The sequence below is a fragment of the Orbicella franksi genome, chromosome 1 (genome assembly GCF_964199315.1).
Source record: "Orbicella franksi chromosome 1, jaOrbFran1.1, whole genome shotgun sequence".
Taxonomy (NCBI): Eukaryota; Metazoa; Cnidaria; class Anthozoa; order Scleractinia; family Merulinidae; genus Orbicella; species Orbicella franksi.
The window spans coordinates 10745942-10770979 of record NC_138145.1 but is presented as its reverse complement, the minus strand read 5'-3'; the positions used below and the strand labels follow the sequence as shown (position 1 = coordinate 10770979).

The 25038-nt window shown below is 38.5% G+C and overlaps 1 protein-coding gene across 4 annotated transcripts in view; it reads right to left on the bottom strand.

Moving 5' to 3' along the window:
• The window catches only part of LOC145489586 (voltage-dependent L-type calcium channel subunit alpha-1D-like), a 59501-nt gene extending 34773 nt beyond the window's left edge, over positions 1-24728 (bottom strand). The window contains exons 1-8 of one of the 4 annotated variants that reach the window (XM_081468573.1): positions 24581-24728; positions 24299-24435; positions 17279-17317; positions 14945-15179; positions 14613-14718; positions 14353-14492; positions 1830-1939; positions 1013-1165 (exon numbers count right to left, since the gene is read on the bottom strand). In XM_081468573.1, the coding sequence (XP_081324699.1) occupies positions 1013-1165; positions 1830-1939; positions 14353-14492; positions 14613-14718; positions 14945-15177 (742 nt within the window). In that variant the 5' untranslated portion in view covers positions 15178-15179; positions 17279-17317; positions 24299-24435; positions 24581-24728. Of the gene's footprint in view, positions 1-1012; positions 1166-1829; positions 1940-14352; positions 14493-14612; positions 14719-14944; positions 17256-17278; positions 17318-17435; positions 19833-24298 lie in introns of those variants that run through there. The other 3 variants (XM_081468598.1, XM_081468591.1, XM_081468581.1) reach the window with 3 other exon arrangements.
• Between the last annotated feature and the right edge of the window lie 310 nt (positions 24729-25038).

Genomic DNA, 25038 nt, shown 5'->3' with positions numbered 1-25038 from the left:
GGAACACAGAGAGGATCATGCTCACGCTTCCCCCCTAAATATTCAACGCGCCTCTCAAGAGACGATTGGGGACGAGTCAAGCTATTGATCACATTGATAAAGGTGGATTGACCCTCGTGGCGAGTTTGTGAAGCTGACATTTTGTGTGTTAGTCCTTCGTCAGAGCAAAGTCAGCGTCACAAACTCACTACAGTGGAACCTCGATTTAACGAACCTCTATTTAACGAAGTCCTCGATATAACGAACGATATTCTATGTCCCGGCCAAAGTTACAGTAAAATGTATGGAATAGAACCTCGATGTAACGAACCTCTATATAACGAATTCTTCGATATAACGAACATAATCCGGAAGCCCAAACGCAAAATCTACCTCGATATAACGAATTACAATGTTTCCTTGTTTACATAGACAATTTTCTGCATAACCTCTATGTTGCAACATTTTTAAATCGCTACTCTGAAAGTGTCGTTCGTTTGTAAAAAAAAAAAAGCTGCTCGTCTGCTCAAAAGTGAAAATATTTGATACTGAAAGCCACCATGCATGAACCATGCACCATGAATTGCATCTCAAAACGCGGCACTTCTGGGTGACGAAAATTGCATTGAATTACGTGACAGAAGTCACCTGTGTTACAAATCAATCATTAACTATGACCTCGATATAACGAACATTTTGGTCGTTTCCCCTCAAATTCATTATATCGAGGTTTTCGATATAACGAACCCTCGATTTAACGAACAAATTTGGCCGGTCACCAGCGACTTCGTTAAATCGAGGTTCCACTGTACAGCGATACTTCAAGTCGATAAATAGCAACTATTTATTTTGATTATATCACGTTTGCATGGAATGCATGATATGATGTGTTTTCAGCTTCACAGAAGCAGAGAACAAAGTCTCGAGTTCATAAAAGCAGATAACAGTGGCTACATCCCATAGAAGTCGAGAACAATATCTCTTGAGTCATAACTCTTAGAAAGACCCAGATTGATAAAAAAAATGCACTTACCCGTTTCAATGTCAAAGCAGGTCGTGTGAAATTTATCTTTGAGAAATTCTAAACCTATAATTGCATAAATGAGAATACAAAACAAGACCAGAAGCAAGATTTGGAGAAGAGGCACCATGGCTCGAACTATAGATTTCATCACAACTTGAAGACCTAAAATAGAAAAAGAAAACAAAAAATTAAACAAGAATAAACGGCTTTTTATCTGGACAGGTACACAAACAAAGACTGAAAAGTAGAATTTCAAGAGCTCTGCAAAGTTTCTTCAGTTACTAGTGCCCTTACATACAACGTGGTCGTATATCTCGTTTGTAACGTTTGTGTCGATTTATGGACTAGATTTGAAGGTTATCTCATTGGCAGCCATATTTGGGTAATAAGCGACAACCATAACGTGACAATCATAAACTGATTAGCTGCTGTTCAACATGAGTGAGTAGAAAATTAGGGAACCAAACATCACTCGGTTGTTTTGCAACTTTAATATAAAGATATATCATTTTTTGGCTATTTACATGATTGTAATTAACCACCTGGTCTGCCTCCCACCAGTTGGGAGTTTTAAGCCTATTATGTTTATTTGAAATAATTCTTTCTTTCAGTTTAAAGTGGCATTCCAGAGAACTAGCTAGGTGTAGCTAAGCACATCGACCACTATAAACATTCAACGCCACCAAAACGAGTAATTTGGCTTCGGCCGGCATTCACCGTCGCGTTAGAGTGACATATGCCACTCAACCCAACTTGTTTCTCCGTGCAAAACTACCCAAACTTGATCATAGAATTATGAGTTCTTTACCGATAGTTTAAAACTTACTTGGAACACCGGAAATGAGTTTAAGAGGTCGTAACACTCGCACTGCTCTTAACGCTTTCACATCCAACCTGAGATTTAGTCTTTTATTGACTTCTGGAATACTTATGATACTACAAGATAAAAAGAGAAGTAATGACAGTAATATAAGGTATCATTTAACAAATGGTAAACGCCATAGCGTGCACTATTGAGTTATGGATGCACTTGGGAGGTTGCTAAGCACGAAAGAAGCGTAAGAGTCGCACTCGGCTATCGCCTCGTGCGACTCTAGCTTCTTGAGTGCTTAGCAAACCTCCCAAGTGCATCCATAAGTCAATAGTGCACGCTATGGCGTTTACCATTTGTTTTATAACATAACATTGAGACATTGGAACAACAGAAGTCCTTTTATTAAGCTACATCACAAAAAAATGTTCGTGTAGTCTTACATGACAAGAGAAAACAAGCGGTCGAAAATTCATTCATGACAACCGACTACACACCAGTAACTCGATAAAGTTTCATCCTCAAAAAAAAAAAAAATCCTCAGGGGGTCACGTGATGACGCGACGCAGGTAGGACGCACGAGTTCGAGCTCTCCACTTTGAAGTTGGTCAATCTCATTTTCTCGACGGATGACGATCTTCTAAGCTCGATAAACGTTCTATATGAATGCGAGAACCAGATCTAAAACCTTACAAATGTCTCATACTGACTCAACCTCAAACAAGCTGGACGCCGTCCTTGCCAAAATGGACGACTTACTCAAGTCAAGAGACTTACAAGAAACAAAGTTGAATAGTATCCTTGAGAAATTATCTAGTTTAGAGAGTTCACAGAGAAAAACCGCTGCCGACGTTGATGCCCTGAAAGACAGCTACCGCTCACTGGACGCGCAAATGATAGATGTAGATAATGAGCTGACTCGCAAAGCGAGCCGTGAAGAATTAGCGTCAGTTTATAAAAAGATGGAGGACCTGGAAAATAGGTCGAAGAAAAATAACATTGTTATCTGGGGTCTCAAAGAAGGTGCAGAAGCCGCACACAATTCCTTAGAAGATTTCCTGAGGGTTGAATTCTTCGAGAGACACATGCAACTTCAAAACATTGAGGTGATGAGGGCCCATCGAACGAATGTCAACCAACGAGCCACGGAGGCGAACACCTCGACGGTTAGGCCGATTCATATCTATCTTTTGAGGTATTCGGACAAAGTTCAAATTATTAAAGTCGCCGCAAATGCTTTGAAGGATAATCCCTTTCTGGACAGTCAGATTTTTATTTCTGATGATGTCTCAAAGAACGTCCGTAAAGACCGAGCAACGCTTCGAAAAGACTATCTCAAGGGGATTAAAGAAGGAAGTGATGTCGAATTTGCATTCATACCCTGGTCGGTACCGGCGCAAATTTTGTTCAAGGATCGAAACTGCTCAAAATTAAAATCTTTCAAGCTTCCGGATGAGTAAATACGTTCAACTTGTTTTTGAAATCGATCTACTGACGGAGGAACATGTCTACGCTTTGACGTTTATTAATATTTTGCTTAAATATCTTCGATTGTTATTGATCTAGGTTATCTCGCTGTCAACATTCTGATATTGAATGAATGGTAAGTTTGTTCGTTACGCTAGTTATTAATTCGAGTTCAAATTTATTAACACTGATATTGACATCTCATGTATAGTTATTGTAAGAACATTACCAGGGTACTACTGCAGTGTATGTCAAGCTCTAAGAGCTAGAATACTCTTTTGGCTTTATTTTAGTTTTCTTCTTTAAGTATAAGATTGAGTATAAGTACGCTAGTTCAATTCGAGTGACAATCGCCTTTATGTGGAGATCCCGACGGGAGTGCATTGCAACCACAGGATGGTAAGTGCGCTTTCGTTTATATGTATGTGTGTTTTTGTCATTGTGTGTGTGTTGATTTTTGTTCTTGCTTGCACTGCGCAACACTTTACTGTTGGATGCAATAATCTCTACTTTTAAACTGATACCATGCATATTGAAAAAATTATCTCTAACATCACTGTATTTAAAAAAGCGGCAGTTACTCCAGGCAATGAAACAACCTCCCGTATATAGTTAAAATGATGAGTGAACAAAACTCGAAGCCTGATATAATTAAATTATTATCCTTTAACGTGAGAGGCCTAAGTAATTTTACAAAAAGAAGAGCAATATTTTCCTGGTACAGAAAGCAAAAAGCCGATTAGATATTTTTACAAGAAACGCATTCAAGCAAGGAGCGTGAGGCTCAGCGGAAAAAAGAATGGAGTGCGGAGATATTATTTTCTCATGGGAGTACAAACGCCAGAGGTGTCGCGGTGTTTATTACGAACGGCTTTGACATTGATATAATGTTGTCTCAGACAGATTCGAGTGGAAGACTTTTGTTGTTTAAAGAGGATTTTTGTTGTTTAAAGAGGAGTTTGATCAAAGAGGAAAATTATACAATTGCAAATATCTACGGGCCCAACAAAGATGCAGAAGTTCAATTTTATCATAAACTATCAAAACTATTAAGAACCAATGATTTCGGAAATGAAGAGAACATAATTATGGGAGGTGATTTTAATTGTCCCATGAATATTAATCTGGATAAAAAAGGTGGAATTCAAATTCCCCGGAGGCACGTCGTAAAATCTATTGAAGAAATTCAAGATGAGTTCAGTCTCCATGACATTTGGTGTATAAAAAATCCAAATGAACAAAGTTTCACTTGGGGTCGCTGTTCTCCTTTTGTATTTTGTAGATTAGATTACTGGTTGATCTCGGATAAACTGCATGATTTAGTTACAAATGTGGATATTTTGCCCTCAATCAAATCAGACCATTCGGCAGTATTCCTAGAACTCGAAGAAATTAAGGAAAATAACAGAGGTCCTGGCTATTGGAATTGAATACGACGCTATTGGCGAATGAAGAATATAAAAAGATGATCATTGATAAATTGCCTATTTGGCTTGAGGAAGCAAAGGATCTCAGAGACCGAAGATCAATTTGGGATTGGATAAAATTTAATATTAGAACCGATTCTATTATTTTCTCAAAGCGTTTATCGCAAATTCGACAAAAACATGAAAGAGAATTAACTAACAAATATCAAGAATCATTAGCTGCCTTTCAAGATAATCCCTGTGATAATACACGATTAATGTTGCAGTTCCTAGGGAGTAATGCTTTAATTATCCCGACAAACACAAGCAATAAGCACGCGTTCTATGGCGTAAAGGGGGGAACACCGCTCCGCAATCGGCGTGACAGACGAACTTCCACTGCGTGACCAAATGCCAAACTCATCTCCCCAGCGGTTAATTCCGCACTGGATCGAACAAGTCGGCGAGGCCAAAAGCTTGCGCGTCCTAGTAGCGTAACTCTAAACGGCACTACGAGCTGACCTCCGGTCAGCATCGTGCTAGAGTGTAGACAGTTCTCAAGCCTTACTTATCTCCCCAGCACTACGAGCCGACTCCGCCGGCACGTGCTGGATCGGACAAGAAGAGGCATAAAAGAGCGTTAAATAGCGCCACTAAATTAGCGAAAACGAAGCTTGGGGAAGTCGCTGCAAGACAACCGATAGCGTGTCACGAGAGGTGAACCCCAGTTTATTATGTATATTAATGAACAACAACAATAAACCTCTAAAGGGAGGGAAGGGTGGGAGTTACAATGTCGAGGGCTAACTAAAAGTTACATTAGTGATATAACGAGCGAATGATGCTAAAGTCCAAGCTAAGACTCTTTTATAGGTAGACTGATGTCTGGGTTTAAACCAATATAAAATCGTGTACCATGAAACGTACAGAGTCCATGCGGCCTTGAACGAAACAAGAATGGGGCTATTTAAAAGACTAGCCATACAAAACGCATGATATAGTTAAACCAGACGTTGTTGCAACATGCATGCGTGAAAGGCTATTGTGAATATTGTTTAAACTAGACAAGAAAGACTTCTATAATGTTCTAACGCGCAACAGTTCTACTGCGTTACGTTTAACAACAGTAAGCTAGTGACTGTACGTAAATAGCGTCACGCTCCATTAACTGCGCTTTAACGATTGACTTTAAAGCTTTATTAATGTTGCAGTTCCTAGGGAGTAATGCTTTAATTATCCGGACAAACACAAGCAATAAGCACGCGTTCCATGGCGTAAAGGGGGGAACACCGCTCCGCAATCGGCGTGACAGACGAACTTCCATTGCGTGACCAAATGCCAAACTTATCTCCCCAGCGGTTAATTCCGCACTGGATCGGACAAGTCGGCGAGGCCAAAAGCTTGCGCGTCCTAGTAGCGTAACTCTAAACGGCACTTCGAGCTGACCTCCGGTCAGCATCGTGCTAGAGTGTAGACAGTTCTCAAGCCTTACTTACCTCCCCAGCACTACGAGCCGACTCCGCCGGCACGTGCTGAATCGGACAAGAAGAGGCTTAAAAGAGCGTTAAATAGCGCCCCTAAATTAGCGAAAACGAAGCTTGGGGAAGTCGCTGCAAGACTTAACCGCCACTGATACCTGCGGAGTAGGTATCCCCCCAAGCAAAAGAAATGCCAAATTAAGAAAGGAGAACGCTGGCCATACGTGGCGCAGCGGACAATAGGACATTTTGAGGTGTACGGATGTACAGTTGGTAACAATCTGAGGACCATCTGCCAAAAACTTTAATTAACCAGTCTGGGAGACCAGCAGCAGCTGCCGTAGAGGCAGCGCCGATGCGAAAACTACGACCCTTAAGGGATTTATAAGGGAGACCGGCGTAACGGGCTGCGTCCCTAAGAAGGTGTACTACCGCCTACCTAGTAAGGTATCGGCCAGACTGAAATGAGAATAAGGGCCACCGAGGGCACGCGGCGAGGAAATATGAACGCATGGCCGTCACTGCGCAGAGCGGTGAGGGTGAACACGCAATAGACCATTTTACAGTTGTCTGCTCAGTGACCTGGCCTTTGTATGGCAGCGAGGCTAGAGTTGACCTTGTTTTGATACAGACCTCACTGCTTTTGTCATGTAAATGCACCTAGTTAGCATCAGAACAACTTGTTTTACACAACAAAAGCAGTGAGGTCTCTATCAAAACAAGGTCAACTCTAGCCTCGCTGCCATACAAAGGCCAGGTCACTGAGCAGACAACTGTAAAATGGTCTATTAAAAGCCGGTGACCCTCCCGAAAAACATCGGTCTTAAATTTAATATTAGAACCGATTCTATTATTTTCTCAAAGCGTTTATCGCAAATTCGACAAAAACATGAAAGAGAATTAACTAACAAATATCAAGAATCATTAGCTGCCTTTCAAGATAATCCCTGTGATAATACACGAATAACAATGGAAAGATATAAAAGCGAACTTGAATTGATGTATGACAAAAAGGCTGAAGGTTTAATTATACGGGCAAGGGCACGATGGCACGAACACGGAGAAAAGAATAGTAAATATTTTTTAAATTTGGAGAAACGCAACCGTATTAAGAAACATATTAGAAAATTATATATTAGTGGAGTTATCTCTACCGATCCACTCTCGATAATGAACGCACAAAAGCAATTTTACACTAAGCTGTACAGCAGTTCCAAAACAAAGTTAGACACTCCAGATGCAGCAATCTTCTTTGAAAATCCAAATTTATCAAAACTATCAAGTGAAGCAAGTGAGAAATATGAAGGAAAAATAACAATTGAAGAATGCCAAAACATTATCAAAACATTCCAACTAGGTAAGACTCCTGGAAATGATGGTCTGCCAATTGAATTTTATAATGTCTTTTGGTCATCAATCGGTGAAATGGTGGTCGAAAGCTTTAACGAGGCTTATGAAGAGGGAGAAATGTCTAACTCACAAAGGCAAGGGGTCATTACACTTATCGAAAAAACAGGTAAAGACAGAACCCGTCTTGAAAATTGGAGACCGATTTCTCTCACCAATGTTGACATTAAAATAGCATCCAAAGTAATAGCAACACGAATTACTAAAAGTTTACCAGAGATAATCCACAGCAATCAGACTGGATATGTTTCAGGTCGATACATAGGGGAAGCAGCTAGATCTAGATGTCATGGAATACACTAAAACATTCGATATTCCGGGTATATTATTATTCATAGATTTTGAAAAGGCATTCGACAGCCTTGAATGGAATTTTATGTTTAAATGCTTAGAAATTTTCGGCTTTGGTAACAGTCTTGTAAGATGGGTGAAAACATTTTATAGAAATGTATCCAGTTGCATTATAAACAATGGATCTTTTTCTGCCAATTTTGAGTTAAGCAGAGGTGTTAGGCAGGGGACCCTCTGTCGCCATATCTATTTGTGATCGCAATTGAGATTTCAGCTGCTGCAATCCGAACTAGTACCGATATTAAAGGAATTAAATTAGACTTAGAGGAATGGAAACTTGTCCAATATGCAGACGACCTCACTGCCTTTTTATCCGATTTAACATCCGCACAAAATCTCTTTAAATTACTTGATCGTTTTGGAAAACTATCAGGTTTAAAGTTTAATTATACTAAAACAGAGGCAATGTGGATTGGTTCGTGTCATGACAGCCCCGAGAGACCCTTATCTTTAAAATGGTGCAAAAGCGTAAAAGCTCTTGGGGTACACTACAGTTATAACAAAGAAGTGTCTTTTCAGAAAAATGTTTACGACAAGATTGCCGAAATTAAAAAACAAATACATCAGTGGAGCTGGAGAGGTCTCTCTTTATTTGGTAAAGTATCAATCATTAAAAGTCTTCCTCTCCCTAAATTGGTATATATACTTTCTATCCTCTCACCTCCCTCGGAATTCATATCACTGATTCAAACGATAATATATAAATTCTTGTGGAAAGGGCCTGATAAAATAACCAGAAGAGCTACAATTAAATTGTTCTGACTATGGTGGGTTAAATCTCACTGATTTAGAAACTTCAATTAAGTCTCTTAGATTAGCATGGATTTCGAAAATTTTTAATCCTGAACCGTCTCCATGGAAAAGCTATCTTAGACATCTGCTCAAACCTTATGGAGGTTTTTTCTTTTTTCACTGCAACTATAATATTAATGACTATCATATTAATTCGATTTTGTATTTAGAAATGCTGCAGTGGTGGTCTGAATTTCGCTCAAATTTTTCAACGGATTCTAAAGCTTTTGACTCTATAATTTGGAATAATTGTAATATAAAGATAGACGGCAAACCGATCTGTTATCATAACTATATGAATGCTGGGGTAATTTTTATCAGCGACTTAATGTATTCTCGGAACAATGTTGAATCCTTTAACATAGCAAAGGACAAGGGACTAATAGGCTCAAATTACTTGACGTGGTCTGCTGTTCGTTGCTCTGTGCCAAAGCATTTAAGGAATCTCATCGTCGATAGCAACGTTTTAAATACATTTGAGTTAAAGTGTGGTAACAAAGATTTTGATCCTCTGTAGAGCAAGAGTAGAAACTTTTATGCTTTTCTCATTCAAGAAAAAGCCAAACATTCAAGAGGGTTCTCTAAACTAATGTCAGATTCTAACCTAAGTGAAGAAGAGACTCGAAAAGCGTTTGTACTGGCAAAATCAGTTGCTCTTGAAACATTTGTACAATGTTTTCAGTTCAAAATTTTAAACGACATTTTGTTTTTGAATACCCGATTACCAAAAATCGGAAGAATTCAAAGTGATCTTTGTACGTTTTGTCAAACCTCTCGAGAAACATTAGAACATTTCTTTTATCGATGCTCCTTCTCAACAGAATTTTGGACTAAATTTGGAAACTTTTGGTTGACAGTAACCAGGGAGCAAATAAAACTGGAATATATTAACATTATATTAGGAATATTAGATCAGAGATCTAACCTGCTCAGCTACTTTATCATTTTAGGTAAAATTTATTTATGGAATTGTCGCAAAAATAAACAAATCCCTCTCTTTTTGCCTTTCGAAGATGTGGTCAAGAGAAAATATGAAATTGAAAAGCTTATAGCCTCTCAAAGCATTTTAAGCTTAAGACATTTTCAGGCAAAATGGAACCTAGTTTTGAATAACAATCCAATTTTTTTTGTAAAGGAGTAAGTGCTGCTTGTAAATTATGTAAATTTATATGTACATTCATGATAATTCAAATAGCTGTATTGTAATTTCATATAAAGTATCTTGTTAACACGAAAAGTAATTGTGTAATTAGAGTACAATGTAGAGTAAGATTCGTATTATCAATTGTGTAGGTAGAGCATCTGTAGTAGTTGTTGTGTGTAATCGCAGTGTTAGTAGTAATCGTAGTGTAAGTAACGGTCGTATTGTAAGTAAGGTCAGTAGTGGCGTAATTGATATTAGTATTGTAAGTAATGTAAGTATTTTAGATAATGTTAGTATTGTAAGAAGTCTTAGTAGTGTAAGTAATGTTAGTATTGTATGCAATAGTAAAAAAAAAAAAAAAAAGGTTGGGTTGACCAGCTTTGAAGTTCCCCTCAACAAGTAAAAAAAAAAAAAAAAAAAAGTTTCATCCTCAGACAAGTGTGAAGACAGTTTCGCATTTGTGGCAGAAGAACGTCGGCCATTACTTTGGAAACAATGTCTGTCACAAGATTTGCTTTGTAAACATTAGCACACACGTCAGCAGCGTACACCCATGGGCAAATAGTAGACACTAAATTAACCAATCAGAGCGCGCGCTTTGCTTCAGTTATGTTATAATAAAAACTGGATTATTGCATAATGCAATTCAAGGGTTTTCATTGGCTTAGCCATCATGGTATATGGTAATTATACCATGCTCTACAAATGTGATAAGCGTACGCGTGATTTCTTGAGGCGTTCTTATTTTTATTTTAGTTTAGTTTTCTATATTTTGGGGGCGTTTCAAATAAAACAATTTTATCACTTGCGCTTGTTGGATGTGAGATAATGATAGTCAACGAGGCTATCTATCATTTCTTATCCAACGCAACGCGCGCTCGTGGAATATTTTATCATTACCACAAGTTCAAGCAACCATAAAACACAACCGATCTCCAGGAATAATTCGACTAAAATACTCAAGGGTTTGATCAGTTTTAGTGATTCTTGGTGTTTTATCGTCAGTAATATGACAAACAAACTAAACCGGACGTGTCAAGAAAATTTCATGACTTTGAAACCATTTGCATGTTTAACTTTTTTCCTTGGTGTACCGATTTTAGACGAGCTTCCAACGAAAGAATTCTTATCCAAGCTTTTGACATGTTCTTTATTATGAACTTGGAAAACAACCTTATAAACTTGTTGAGGTGAGGATTCTTAAATTTCACTGGCCGTACAGTGGCATTCAAGAAGGCAAAGAAAGGAACAGAAATAACATTGTGTTTGAACGTGCCGCGGTCAGTAGAGGGCATAAAAGCGTAAGATAAAGAGAACAGCTGCTCTACGGAATGCAAAATGCATATAGAATGCCACAGAATAAAAAGCAGTCCCTGTCTAACATTCCTAAGGAATGCTGACAATTACTCAATAAGGGACGAACTTTGAAAAGTGCCGCCCTCATTTAAAGTTATTCAGTGAAGTTGACCAACTTGCATAAGCTTTCGATGAATCTGTATAACAATTTGGCGCCCACACTACAAGTCAAATCCTCGTGGCATGAAGTCATGGAACCCCCGCGTTTGCAGAAGTCGATCAGTGGAATCAGCCGCAAGCGATCAAACAAGCGCGTGGGATCATACTCGTCACGTGCAACTCTGGAGAACCTTAAAAGCTGCCAGGATCACTTCACCCACTCGGCACGTTTACAGTAACAGTGTTTTGCATCTTTAAGACTGATTTGCTTGTTTTTAGCAAAGGATTGTCGCAATCTTGTTTTAGGTTTGTGATTTAGTACACTTAATATCATCGTATTTATCACACGGACTGCTAGAATCTCAGTGATCAGTTATATTTTTGGCGCTTTCCGGCTCAGCTGTCGGTTTAAGCCTAGTTAGTGGAGGGACTAACCATGGTTTAAGTCTCATTCCATTTTTTCAACCAACAGTTTACAATTTTCACCAATTCTCAGCTGTCCGTTTAACCTCATCCAGACCATCTACGACTTATACTTCACAAGGAGCTGAGCCCGATATAAAGACAAACACAAACAAAAGCCCACACTCCGACATCACAAGATTTCGTTTCCTTCAACATATATTATAAAGAACCCACTGGCCTAAATGCTAATTTAACGTTCTTAATATAATATATTACGTCTTTTTCTTCCTCATAAGGTAAAGTGACTGAATCAAAATAACTTTAATACATATTCCCAGCTTCAAGCTTCCGTTAACGAATAGAACTGAATGAGCCATCTTAATCGTGTGACTTAAAACGCCATTACATGAATCAATTGTGTCCTAATAAGAGCTATTTACCGGCAGCTTTTCGTTGCCGGGTAAGAAAACACTTATTTTCCTGTTTTGTCCCTGGGTTTTTTAGTCTTACACGACCTTGAACTGAGCCTCTAGTGTAATAAAATAAAACGCAAACAATGATGTGAACAGACAACTGAATAGACAAATGCCGTGTCCTTAATAGTATGCATGGATAACTCGAGATATTTCAATAATCGAAACTTAGCTTCTGAATTTGAAAATTGGGTGACATGACATGCAACCATCTGTATAGTTAAGACTTCTTTTCCGTGGCTAAATACAAAAAAATGTTAGCAATCAATGCCAAGGTAAATTGAACGATATTAGTCGACCTAACAATGAGTCTTCATGTTCGGGCAACGGTTTCGCTTAGTGTGCTAGGAGCTAATGACGCTAATCAGCTTCGTTAGTCATTTCCACTGTGTATATCATAAACATTTCGTGTCGTTCATGCAAGGTTTTTTTTTTTTCTAGCGTTGAATGAAGCCATCGAATGTCAACTTCAGACACGAAACGTGTTTCTCAGCAAAGGCTTTAACATTTACTCAAACATTGCAATTTGCTGTGAAAACCTGCTGAATCATGTTAAATCTAACAGCATAGCATTAACGACAAATTCTATCATTGTACCTCGCGATAGCTGAACTATAATAATACGTGTATGGCATGAAAAAGCGTGGGCCTCTGGAACTGAAGTCCTTTTTTGTCCAAAGTCCGGGGTAGCTTACTAGGATAAAACAATCTCCAAACCAGTCACGTTTAATACAGAGCAGAAATTTCTTTAGTGGCATTTCGTGAGCGTTCTCATGATCGTCGCAGTAAAACATTCAAACTGAATTTATGAGCAAAATGTTTCAGCTTTAGTTTATAAAGGAATTTACAAGACATGTTAAAGGTTATTGGATCGAAAAGAACATGGTCAAATATTGGATTGAATGCGTTCGTAAATGTTAACATATATGAATAAATGGATTATTTTTTTTACATTACCTTAACACTTCGTTCATGTTTTTGTAGAAAGCGATCGCTAGTGACAACACATGAATCACTGAGAAGCGAAGTAAAAACACGGAATATTGCGTTCCACTAAGAAGTATCTCGTGATTCTTTCTTGTGTTTGATTTTCACAGACTAACGAACAAAAAGTCACATAAAACATAAAGTGCTGGTGTTTAAAAATTTATCGCAAGTCCGCATGATGAAGCCATAATGAAAACACAACAAAAGAACAACGACACAACTGATCGACTTGAGCGACACTATATACATATCAAACGACAAATGTCTTTGGCGAAAGACTGACTTGATCCGTCGAAATGTTTTCAATGATTCGCAGTTGCGCGAATGGTACGACATTTGACACAGTTTGCACGCAGCTGTTACAGCACTGTTTCAGCAATTTTATGTTGGATCTCGTTATGTCAAAAACGAGATCAGGAACAGCGACGCCATTTTCACGAAAACATTAAATCGCCCGACATCTTGGTTTAAAAACGTTATCATTCCGTTAGTTTTTTTCCCGCCCGAGCGACAATTCCTTAGCAGAAGGTCGAAATAACCTCGCTAATTCAAAGTTCAAATTTGATCCGTCTGAAAGAGTTCAAATTCGGCTCGAATCGAAACAACTTCCGCGAGACAAAATATGTTTTTACCCCGCATAACAAAACAAACCGCGTATATTTTGAGTACAACTTTTTGAATTCACTTTCATCCGTGGAAAAACGATATTGTTATCACGAGGAACACAATTCGTGTTTTGCTGGAGATTTTAATTAATAACAACAGTGAGGAGAAAAAGGAATTCCGAGCAATTTACAGTGGAAAAAAAAATTGTGCCGTAATCATTCACTCGTCGCTGGAGCTATGCGCGTGCGTGAAAGGAACTTCAACTTCTCAATGATTACGATTCAGTATGATTACATGGCTTTTAAAACTAGCAACGTCGAAAGGCTGTTGAAAGAGCAACTCGGAACAAAATGCCGTAAAGCAGAAAATTTTCCTCCACATGGACGGGCATTCAGCTTTGAATTTTCAGCAGTAAATCTCTATGCAAAAAGTTCATGGATTGAAAAAATTATGGCTAAATAAATAACAAAAACAAACAACTTTCAAATTTTCGTTTAACGCCATACATAAGTGAAAAGTGCGAGTGTACAAGGCGACTAACTAGCCATATGTTGAGAGGTAACTTACCCAACCACAACAACGACGAAGTCCAAAATATTCCAGCCATTTCTAAGATAGGAACCCGGGTGAAGCACGAAGCCAAAGGCCATTATCTTAAGCAGCGCCTCGACACAGAATATCCCCACAAAATAATATTCTGCGTCTTCCTACAGCAAAACAACAAAGACAGCAGAGTAAAACACGAATTGCTCGATACTCGGAAGCCCTACGTTTTCAAAAGAAGGTAAAATAATTAGATATTGCCGTTTTCTCGCTGCCACACTCACCAGTTGCTGGGCCATGTCTGTGCGATCGTTATTAGGAAGTGGAGTGTTTAAGGCCAGCACGATACAGTTGGCTCCGATAGCAAGCAAAATAAAATATTCAAACACTGTTAGATAGGTTAAGGATCATATAGAGCTCAGTTCTACAGATTAACAGCCTAGGGCTTAACTGCAGCTATATGTATTATATCTATATACAATAAAACAGAGAACTATTTAGGACGAACTATCGAGCCCCTTTAGGCTCACTTTATGGGGATCACCTTAAAGAATACAACTTATAAATACTTAACCCTGCTAGTTATAAACAGTATTTAATCGTACAAAAAGGATATTTCGACACCACGATGGATTTCGATAGTTCACGGATCGGGTTTGTCTCTGACAAGCAAAACAAGGCATGTGTGGGACTTCTCGCTTCTTGAAGAAATTGACTTCCATACAAAGACATGGAGCGCGCCTTTTGGGACAAATAGGACAATCTTTCATTATCTGCCGCGTTTGGCATTTCCAGGGACGAGTCGCCTGTCTTCTTTGCTGCTGTTGCTGCATCTTTATCCTTATCCATCCCTGTAGAAAGCACCAGATATTACCTCAAGACTGCCTGTCCGCATTTCAAAATGGTGAACGGCGAAGAACTTTGAGCGGGCGAACGAAAACTTCGCGGAACACAAGCGGTCTCAATAACCGATGTTAACAAACGGCATAATGTTGCCTCAGCTAGTGTGGCTTCTCACAATCCCACATCGTACAGACCCAAATAAACGAGCGCATAAATTGACAAGGTGATCGTTACTTCTGATGACTCACTACCAAACAAACTCATCAGCCTACAGCCAATGATGTCAAAGCGACAGTTTTTTTTCTATTTCCTCCCCCTTTTAAACGGACGTCGCTAGCGGTAACCAGCTCGTTCAGAAATTATGGTCCATGGCCTCGACTTCTCATAACAAAAAGTACCGTGGCGAAGTACGCATATTAATCAGTCGATAACACACCTGCTACAAGCAAGAAAGGCTTCACTGGCTATTGATATTTAAATTCGCTCCTTTCCATTATTATAATAAGACATGGACCTGACAATCTGCCACCTCAAGGCCTAACTTGTGTTTAAACTCCAAAAAATAACCCATCATTCAAACGAAACCCGCGTTATACGGCGGCCTTCTCAAAAACAATTCAACGAGATAATTTGGATTTTTACCCTAATGGAAATCTCCTTGAAAGTCAGTGAAGAACTTCGCGGCCATTTTGCCGCTGTGAGCGACTCGTTTATTACTCGACGCGAATTACAATAGAAAGAAAAGCGATAGATATGAAAACTCGTTTTTCCGTCGTCGCGGGTGAACATTGTGCAACATCTGTTCACAGAGCAACATTTTGCAAGCATAATTCCTGCTGAAGTCGTGTTATCTCCAAAGAATTGTGCAGGGCTTTATTTTTAAGTGAGAAATGGACAACTTAAAGCGTACATTCGTTTCATTAACTAATACGAAAGGTCAAACAGCAACAAAACAATCACGAGATGCAAATGTGTGAAGTCTGCTAGTGGCAAAACTTGGCCTCTTACTCAGTTCTGGTATCTCGACGAGTTCCGATTGCGTAGGAAGTTGTTAGTTGGTTTATTTGCCCTTTCTTAGAAACGTGCTAGATTCTATTTGAGGTCGTGAGGAAAATTAAGATCACATCATAAAAATGCGCAGATAAAACTCCGCGGTACACGTTTTATCACAAAACTTGTCTCACCAAACATTTATGGTATTGTTGTTGCTACAGACTTGAAAACGCAAATTAGCTTTTGATTGGGGCGCGATACTATTCAACAGAATCCCCGAAGAGATTCATGACATTAATAAACTAATCTATTTTGCAAGATACGAGCCACGCAATAACTCTCTTATTTCCTGATTTCCTGCCTTTTTCTTTTCAAAGCGACTGCAATTTGTTTTCAGCGCAAAATTAAAACTATCCTTGCCTTGACGATACCGTTTCGCGCCGGAAATGAGTTGCGATGCGTCATGTAAATGGCCGTGAATGATCCAGGGAAATTGCAATAATTTTTAACAACACGGGAAAAGATTCCGTAGATTTTAACAAAACTGTGCGCTCTTCTACGTAACAACTGGGCCGGCTGAAACAAGTTTACCATCCAGTGCAATTATGCCACATAACAAATGGCAAACCTCTACCCGTCATCACCGAAAAAAAAAGTTGCCGCTAATTAAATTTCGCGAATTTCAAACGCAGAAAAAAAGGGCCTGAAATTAAAATTTTAATGACTTTTTAGTCAACTACAAGCGTAAAACAAAATTAGAACGAGAAGAAAAACCGCAAGAAATGGGGCGGGAAGCAGGAAAATCACGAAGAATGACCAGGCGAAAAGCACGACAACAAATATTCAATATGTTAATATTCTGCCATGGCAGACAATCGCAATAAAAATAACTCAAGGAGATGCTTATGAGTTAAGACAATATTTCAATTTCGACGCAAACAAGACGAAAGGTTTTGCTATCAAGAACCACATCATTTTTCCAAATTTCGTGGTGAAAAGACTCCACTTTTCTAACATGATGCTCCTGTTATTTTGAAACCCTATCTTTTCAAACAACATTAAAAATCTGCACGCGTATCAAGTTGAAAACATCTAGTTCCTTCTTCTTGCTTACCTTAATCTCCGTAGAGAGTATTCCGCGCAGAGATGCATTCTGTCGTAAAAAAAAGAACATATGAAAATAAATAAGACTTTTACGACGGACAACAAATACTTTGCGACAAAAATAAATGCTACACGTTTCGGTAATTTTTCGAAGTCGACCAACACACCTACACTTAAGTATAAGTTAGAGTTATTTCTATCATATTATTCATTCACAATTCAAAGATATATGAAATTTCAACCAGGAGTTGATACGTTCTCGGCAACGTTCAGTAATAGATCACAATCCAATTGAATATTCATTCAGTTGAATTTTGCTGCATTACTGCATTACACGTGTCAGTTGAACGAATTTCTTTTCAAACTGGGATGCCTTGCAAAATTACCGCAAAAAAACATCCGAAAGTCAAATTGCACCTGGGATTTTGCCGGTCAAGAGAGAAGAATTGTTTTACTGGAAAATAAGGTCCTCGCTTTCATTTACTTGTCTATTTGATGAAGGTATTCGCTAAAGACTATAAGAGAATGTCCATATTATAAAATGTTCCCGCGCAAATTTGATAGCGCACTCAGGCGTAACAAAATACATCCGTATATGGCAATCATCGCCAAATTTGACATCCATCACGACATTAGATCGCGATTGATTAGGTGTTTGGTGTCACTGATTCGCTCGGAGACGCTTAGACTGACACTAACAGGAAAAAAAGCGGAAGTGGAAGACACTCTTTGTCGACGGAATATCTTCATGACACTCATGAAGGCAAGCACAACTGACAGAGTGACAGGGTCAACCTCGAATACTCTTAATGACCAATAAATGTTTCAAAGGCTATTCCCGATCATTATTTGGATATTAATTGTAAAATCTGTCACGGCATATACGAAAATTCACGATATAGCCCTGAATGCACCCTCGGCTGTCTCCTCTCCCGGGCGTCGTTGCGTTTCGCTGGTGAACACCGGGAACAGAGTGCACGGTTTTTGATGATAAGGCGACAAAACGCTGAACGTGTCCGACTTTCAGAACGCGACAGGAGAGCAAATCAGTCCGCACCACGTTCCAACCAGAGAGCGGTACCTCGAGACGAGGTAGCGCCCTCAGACAATGCAATATAGATTCTTGAATTGAACTGTCTCGCTTCCGAAGTACTGTACTCGCTATATTCTGTCATTAAATCTAAAGTTCTTGCAGTGTCCTTAACTTAAGTGTCACCCAGCGAACTAATAACTTGTTATGTACGTTTTTTGTATATAAGAAATTTGAATAAACATGCATGTATGTATTTGTATGAAACGTACATCAGTTAACGGCTAAGTAGCGACAATCGTCTGAAAACGCATAAAATTGTATTCTTTGACTCTCAGAAATCGAACGGGACTACACAGGTAGCTACAGGTCCGAACGCGTAATAGGCCATTTTACAGTTGTGTGCTCAGTGACCTGGCCCATGAATGAAAGCCAGGCTGGAGGTGATCTTGCTTTGATAAAGACGTCTCTGCTTTTGTCATGTAAATGTAACCAGTTAGCATTAAAACACCTTGATTTCCAAATATATTGCCGTCTGGAATTGAGTGCCATATTTTGTGGAATTCATGGTCATATTTTGTGACTCGCGATATTAATGCTTGAATAATTTGCCAGAATATTTTCTTGATGCCATTTTGGTGATAGGAAAAGAAAGTTGAACAACAAAATTGGAGGATTTCAAACGACTGCTTTGTATAGTTTATTACTGCTGAAGTTATCTGACATGAGAATTCAACTTTCCATATGAGCACTGAGCCTTTTAAACAGTGTTGTTTTGTTTTACTTATAATATCATCCTATGCGATTTTCAAGTTGGCCGTCCTAAGCTAAAGGAGTTCGTTTCAATCCAGTTCGGTGTGACTATAGGAATTGCTATTTCCCCTGGATGCCATGTTATCCCTCCCCACCCCCATTCCAGAGTATTTTGTCAGCTTTTGCTATATCAGTCCCTTTATACACATTCATACTTCTGGGCGGAAAGAGGCATTGTGAGAGGAACATTGCTAAGTGGATTTATCCCCTTTTAATGCGTGGCACGAACACATAACGAGACCTGATACAAAGAAACCAAACCATTTCAGGAGAAAGAAAAAACAAACAGCGGTTACAGACATAACAAACAGGTCTCGCATGGTATAATAAACTTGACGTTTCGTATGCTACAACATACATCTTCAGAAGTGACGGTTACAAAATATGACAAGATTAAAAAGACTAAAACTAAAGCGAGGTATTGGTAACTAGCTAGACAACAATGAACAAAAGAAACCACATCCGGCGTGAATTAATGAAGAAAGAGTTTTGCACTACCGATGTTTTCATTTAGGTCGGGTTTTAAGCCCCGTATTAACAATGTTTCCTTGATTTTACACTGTAAATCACATCGACCACTTGCTAGGATCTCAGAATGGTCCCATAATATTTCGATGACACGTGACAGGAACCTATTAGAAAGTTGGTATGACTTATCGTGACCTAGACCGAAATGAATTAAAAATGAAAACATTTGCAAAAATACAGAGCCGCCTTAAGGGAGCGCCTTCCATTAGGACGATATCTCAGTTTCTTATTTCCGTCCGTCACAACCCGATATTGGATGTACTCTTATAACCGTAGTCAGAAAAACTGAAAAAAAAAACACTATTCGCACCAAAACTTGCTTAATGAAACATGCTTAGAAATTGTTCAGTAAAAAAAGTTAATTTCTTTCGATTCTTATAAAACGTCGAATAAACGATCCTTAAAATGGTGAGCCGCCAATGACGTTTTTTAACCCCAAGCTTTCAAGCGTATCTCTTCACATTTTTAGTTTTTAAACTTACTGTATTTTAAATAGACTAAAAAGGTTGGTGCGAATTCCTTTGCGCCTTTAAAGAAAACATTTTCCCAGGTTTCCGTTAACTTCTTCTGTGTAAACTGAGGAAAGACTTTCTTCAAACAATAGCAGCGTTGAGGAAACAATCGACAGTGAAAAGCACGGAAGTAAATGTCAGGTACTTTGATAAACTAAAGATATCTGCATACAAGAACAAAACACAGACTTGAGAATCTGTCAAAGTCGGTTAAAAATAGCGCGTTCGCTGTCAGCCATCCGGCGGCAGGAAAACATACATTTTAGTTCCTTTAGAACTGACGTCACCGCCGCCATGTTGGATGACCATTACTGCCTTTATTGTTCCTCTTATCCAAAATGGCCGCCAGGGTCTTTGTCAGAATGGTTGCAAACCACCTTCTATGAATCAATCTTAGATTAATTATTGTTATCAGTAGACGCAAATTTTCAGGGCTTTTAGTGCTTTTTGACCTTCGCCAACCGCATGCTTCTGAGAACTAACAACTCTGATGATTATTAGGTTCGGTGTTAAAGTATCTCCAAATCAAAAAAAAAAAATACTCAAACTCGAGAATTAGCTAGAGTGATAACAACAACCGGCAGGCGATAACGGCGAATCACTTTCCATTAAAAACAATGACAATATTTTCGCACAAATTCACTGACCTTAGCATTCATTCGCACGACATAATATCTGTATAGCAATTATCACATAAACCTTTTCTATGACGGCTCTGTGGCCAAACGCTTTTAGCAAAATGAAAGTTTTATCTCGTGAAAAAAAAAAAAAAAAATTAGTTTAATCCGCTCGATTTGCTAGCGATTCCTTATCTGAAGTCTTCCAAATGCAGAATTTGAGAGAGCTCTCCGTTTTACTTATTTTTAGGAAACCTAACCGATCAGCAGGCGAGCACTTGTGCACGCAAATCTATCGCCAAGAAAACTTCTCCTGTTGCGACATTTTACAGGTGCCTATCGATTTAAGACTAACAAAACAGGCTTAAAAAAAACTAAAGAATTAAAAGAGAAGATGATTGATTTTTTCGTGCAGTAAGCATAATGTTTATACAAACAGTATTTCGTTTTACAACAAAGGTAGACCCTCAGGCCATAAACAAGCTTGCCATGTAATAACCACATGCGGAGGAAACAACATCGCTGACACTCGACCACGTAAAGTAGCACACTAAATATTTTCGTTGCGGCTTTCAGTCTGTTGTCGGACTAGACGTCCCTATCTAGGAAAATGAGCAAAACAAAAGCTAAATCTACAGAATCTGAATCATGGACGAAAAACCTGCTTCTAACGCAACGGTCATTTCGTGACTAAAAAAGCAGTGATGTTCACCGATGTTGTGTTGTTCTTTCTGATTGTGTTTTGTTATGTTATCACAAGGCCCCACGGCGAGTAGTATACACCAACCATTTCATTTGTTCAATCCAAAGAAACGTGTCTCCAAAAGTTTTTCGCGCTCTTATCTTCTCTTTTCGCGAGTTGCGCAAGACCCGGTCTTTGGTACAGCCATGCAATCGTGTAGAAGAGAGAGATCATGAAAAAATTTATCTTATCAAAGTGGCATTGACGTTGCTTTCTTATGGTCTTCGTCGGTAAAGTAAAACTGATACAACAAAGTAAGTAATGCATTGTTTTAACTTGGCGAACTATGCTGATTTCAGCAGATCAGAGAATAGATCGCTCGACAAAATTGGGAAGATCTTTTTACCATACATTAGGAGCATATAAAGTTTTTATCCTATGAGGGGAAAGTTTGCTGCATTTTGTTGCAAGGCACTCCGTCATTTCCTAGCTTAAAATATTGTTCACATTGAGTTAAGGTTTGATTGAATAAAACTCGGGGTGTTTTGTAATGATCGTTTGATTAAAATCAAAACAGGCTTAAAAAAACTAAAGAATTAAAAGAGAAGATGATTGATTTTTTCGTGCAGTAAGCATAATGTTTATACAAACAGTATTTCGTTCTACAACAAAGGTAGACCCTCAGGCCATAAACAAGCTTGCCATGTAATAACCACATGCGGAGGAGATTCAATATGACAACAAAAACAAATTACTGACTGGTAAATTGTTTAGATCACCAAGGCAATGCAACTTTAATCATACATTTAGCAAGCTCACAGAAATTGACTCCAAAGAATGCCATTCAAAATATACATTTTGCACAGCTTACTTCTCATCTAGAATTGCGTTACACCTCACGATGTTAGATCTTTTTAATAGTGAGATGAAATTGTGCTCACTTGGGGAACGGTTTTACTACGGTAATAAGTCATTATAATAAGTTCTTATACTTCGCAAAAGTTTTACTTTTAATTATGACCCAAATTATGGCCTACCCACAAAATAAACAAAAGCAACTTTTCTAACATATAGAAAAATAGCGATGGAACACTTCCTAGTGGGATTAGCAAGATTAAAAGTTATTATATAAGCTTTTTGCGTTTGGCAAATATCTTGAACACTTAACGCAGCAGGTTTAGTCTCGGATGACTGAAAGAATCCAGGGTTACTTCTTTATGACAACAGTGTAACAACAACTTTTTTGTTTGCAGACTTTCCCGAGAAAAAATAATTTCATAAAACATCCTACCGAAACTTCACGTTGTACGCCTGGAGAGGCATTACCACATGCCGACCTCAAGGCGAATGGAAAGATTTCTCCTGTTCACACAACCGCCTTCCGAAAAGGGTAAAACAACTATTTTTTTCTAAAGAAGCTACCACGCGCCACCAGAGAGCACGTGAGACGCAACTGGGTTAAAACGCATTTTTGAGTCTAAGACCAGCGTTGATTCCCTACTGAAAGAAGAACTAGAGCTCGAAAAGTCATGTGAGCCACGGCGGTCAAGCTAGCTACTTTAAAAACTTACAGTAAATAACAGTCTACTATGCTTGATGGACATGAATGCGTGTATTGATTATCAAACCAGAAATGAGTGTTTGTTTTAGTACTGTGTTAAGTTAAAACTTATTTACATTAATCAAGTTTCAATTTTTCAAGCTGGTATAAATTTTACTATGATACTATTAGACGTTTCGTGAAAACATTAAACAGCGAATCAGGTCAGGCAGCGTAAGGTGTTCAGTAGTAACTCGACAAGTTTACAAGTGTACATGAATATACGTGAATTGATATAACGATCGGCAATAGACATCTTGAAGAAATTTTCTTAAACCGATCTGGTTTTTTGTGTATTAAATTTAGTCAAATTTAGTACACAAAAAACAGCTCGCTTTAAGAAATCAGTTTATCTTCTTCAAAAGGTTCATGAATTCCATAGAAGTATTACAGATTTATACAAAAACGTCTGACACTAGGTGAAACTGAAGCACAGTCCACGGGTGTATGTTGCAAGTGCTTTGTCGGCGTAAATCTGAAAACTTCATCTAACTCACTGATTCTAAATTACTTCCTCGGTTTCATAAAATGTTATTGTTGACACTCTTAAACCTCTCGCGAGGAAAGAAAGAAAGTAAGATTAAATTGTACTAACTATTGTTTGTTGCTTTATCCCTTCGAGAGCGAGATCAAATGATTAATTCTTCACTGACACTCTAGGGTGCATTGTCGCTCAACAGAAATATTTGTTTTTGTTAAACAAAGAAACTGTTCCATGGCGCAACGTTTTACACGACTTTTCTTTCCGTAACTAACATCATAAAAGTCATAAATTACAGACTGTCCAGCCGACCGATTGACCGACAACCTTCAACGACGTCAAGAACAATAACAGATTGATTGGTAGGATATTGCTGAGTGTATCATACCAGATGCTCTCGTGTTTTGTACTCGGCTCAAGAGCACCTTTGGCAATGTTTACCAAGACGAGTGTTCAAAACTTCCGTCAAGATCTATCAGCGAGAGACAAAAAAAAACATCACCCTAGCTAATATATACCAACCGCGAAGTGAGAGAATCAAAACAAAGAAAGATCCTAAGCGGGAGACTAAATGGCATAAAAGAAAGCAATCTGTATTATACACAAAACGCCGCATGACGGAAACGCAGTTTTCGCTACATATTCACAACGCAATCTGATCATTTTAAACTGAATCTCGCGTCGCAAACATAATCGAACATTTCGGTGATAGCTGAAGTCAATTTACGCTCAAATCTTGTCGACAAGTTACCGAGTTTTTTGCGTACCTGTAACTTAAACACTTGTTGAAGGACGGTGTTGCCGCTCTACCGAGCGAAGACCATACAATTTAACAGCAATGAGCGATCCGTCGATGAATTCTAATTAGCGAGCTGTACTTTGCCCGTGTAGTTTTCATCCGCATCTGTTTAAAGATACAAACACATTCCAGTCAGTTCTGAAACTCCTGCTCGCCAAATATCCGTCACACGAGGCAATTAACTCCAAATTAATATGACACAAGAAACACAGAGTCACATAGCCAAACAACAGAAACAAACAAGACTTACTTTTCACTCCATGAACACCAACTTGATTTCTCCGCGGCTTCAGAATTTTCATTCGAGTTGCGAATAATTGGGGAGAAATTTACATCCTCGTTTTGTGTTGTAAACGGTTCGCGTTAACTATTAAGTTATCTGAAAGTCAAACCTAAATAAAGTTACTACGCGCAAATAGTATTTAAATGCAAATTTCGTTGTCACCCAATGATAACAGACCAAATTTGAATATTAGGTAAGTAACAATACGATTTTTCTTTACGAGAAAATTTCTTCCTCGATAGTAGTTGACTTTTTTTAAATTGCTGACAATATCTTCTCCACAATTTCAACTCCTCGAAAACGCGCTTTAAAATCGTCAGAAGCAACTGGGCCTTGAAAAATTACTAGAAAACTGAGAAAATTACTTCGTTGGAAATAATTGAACGCATACACAGATCACAAGCAAATTGTAGACTTACATATTA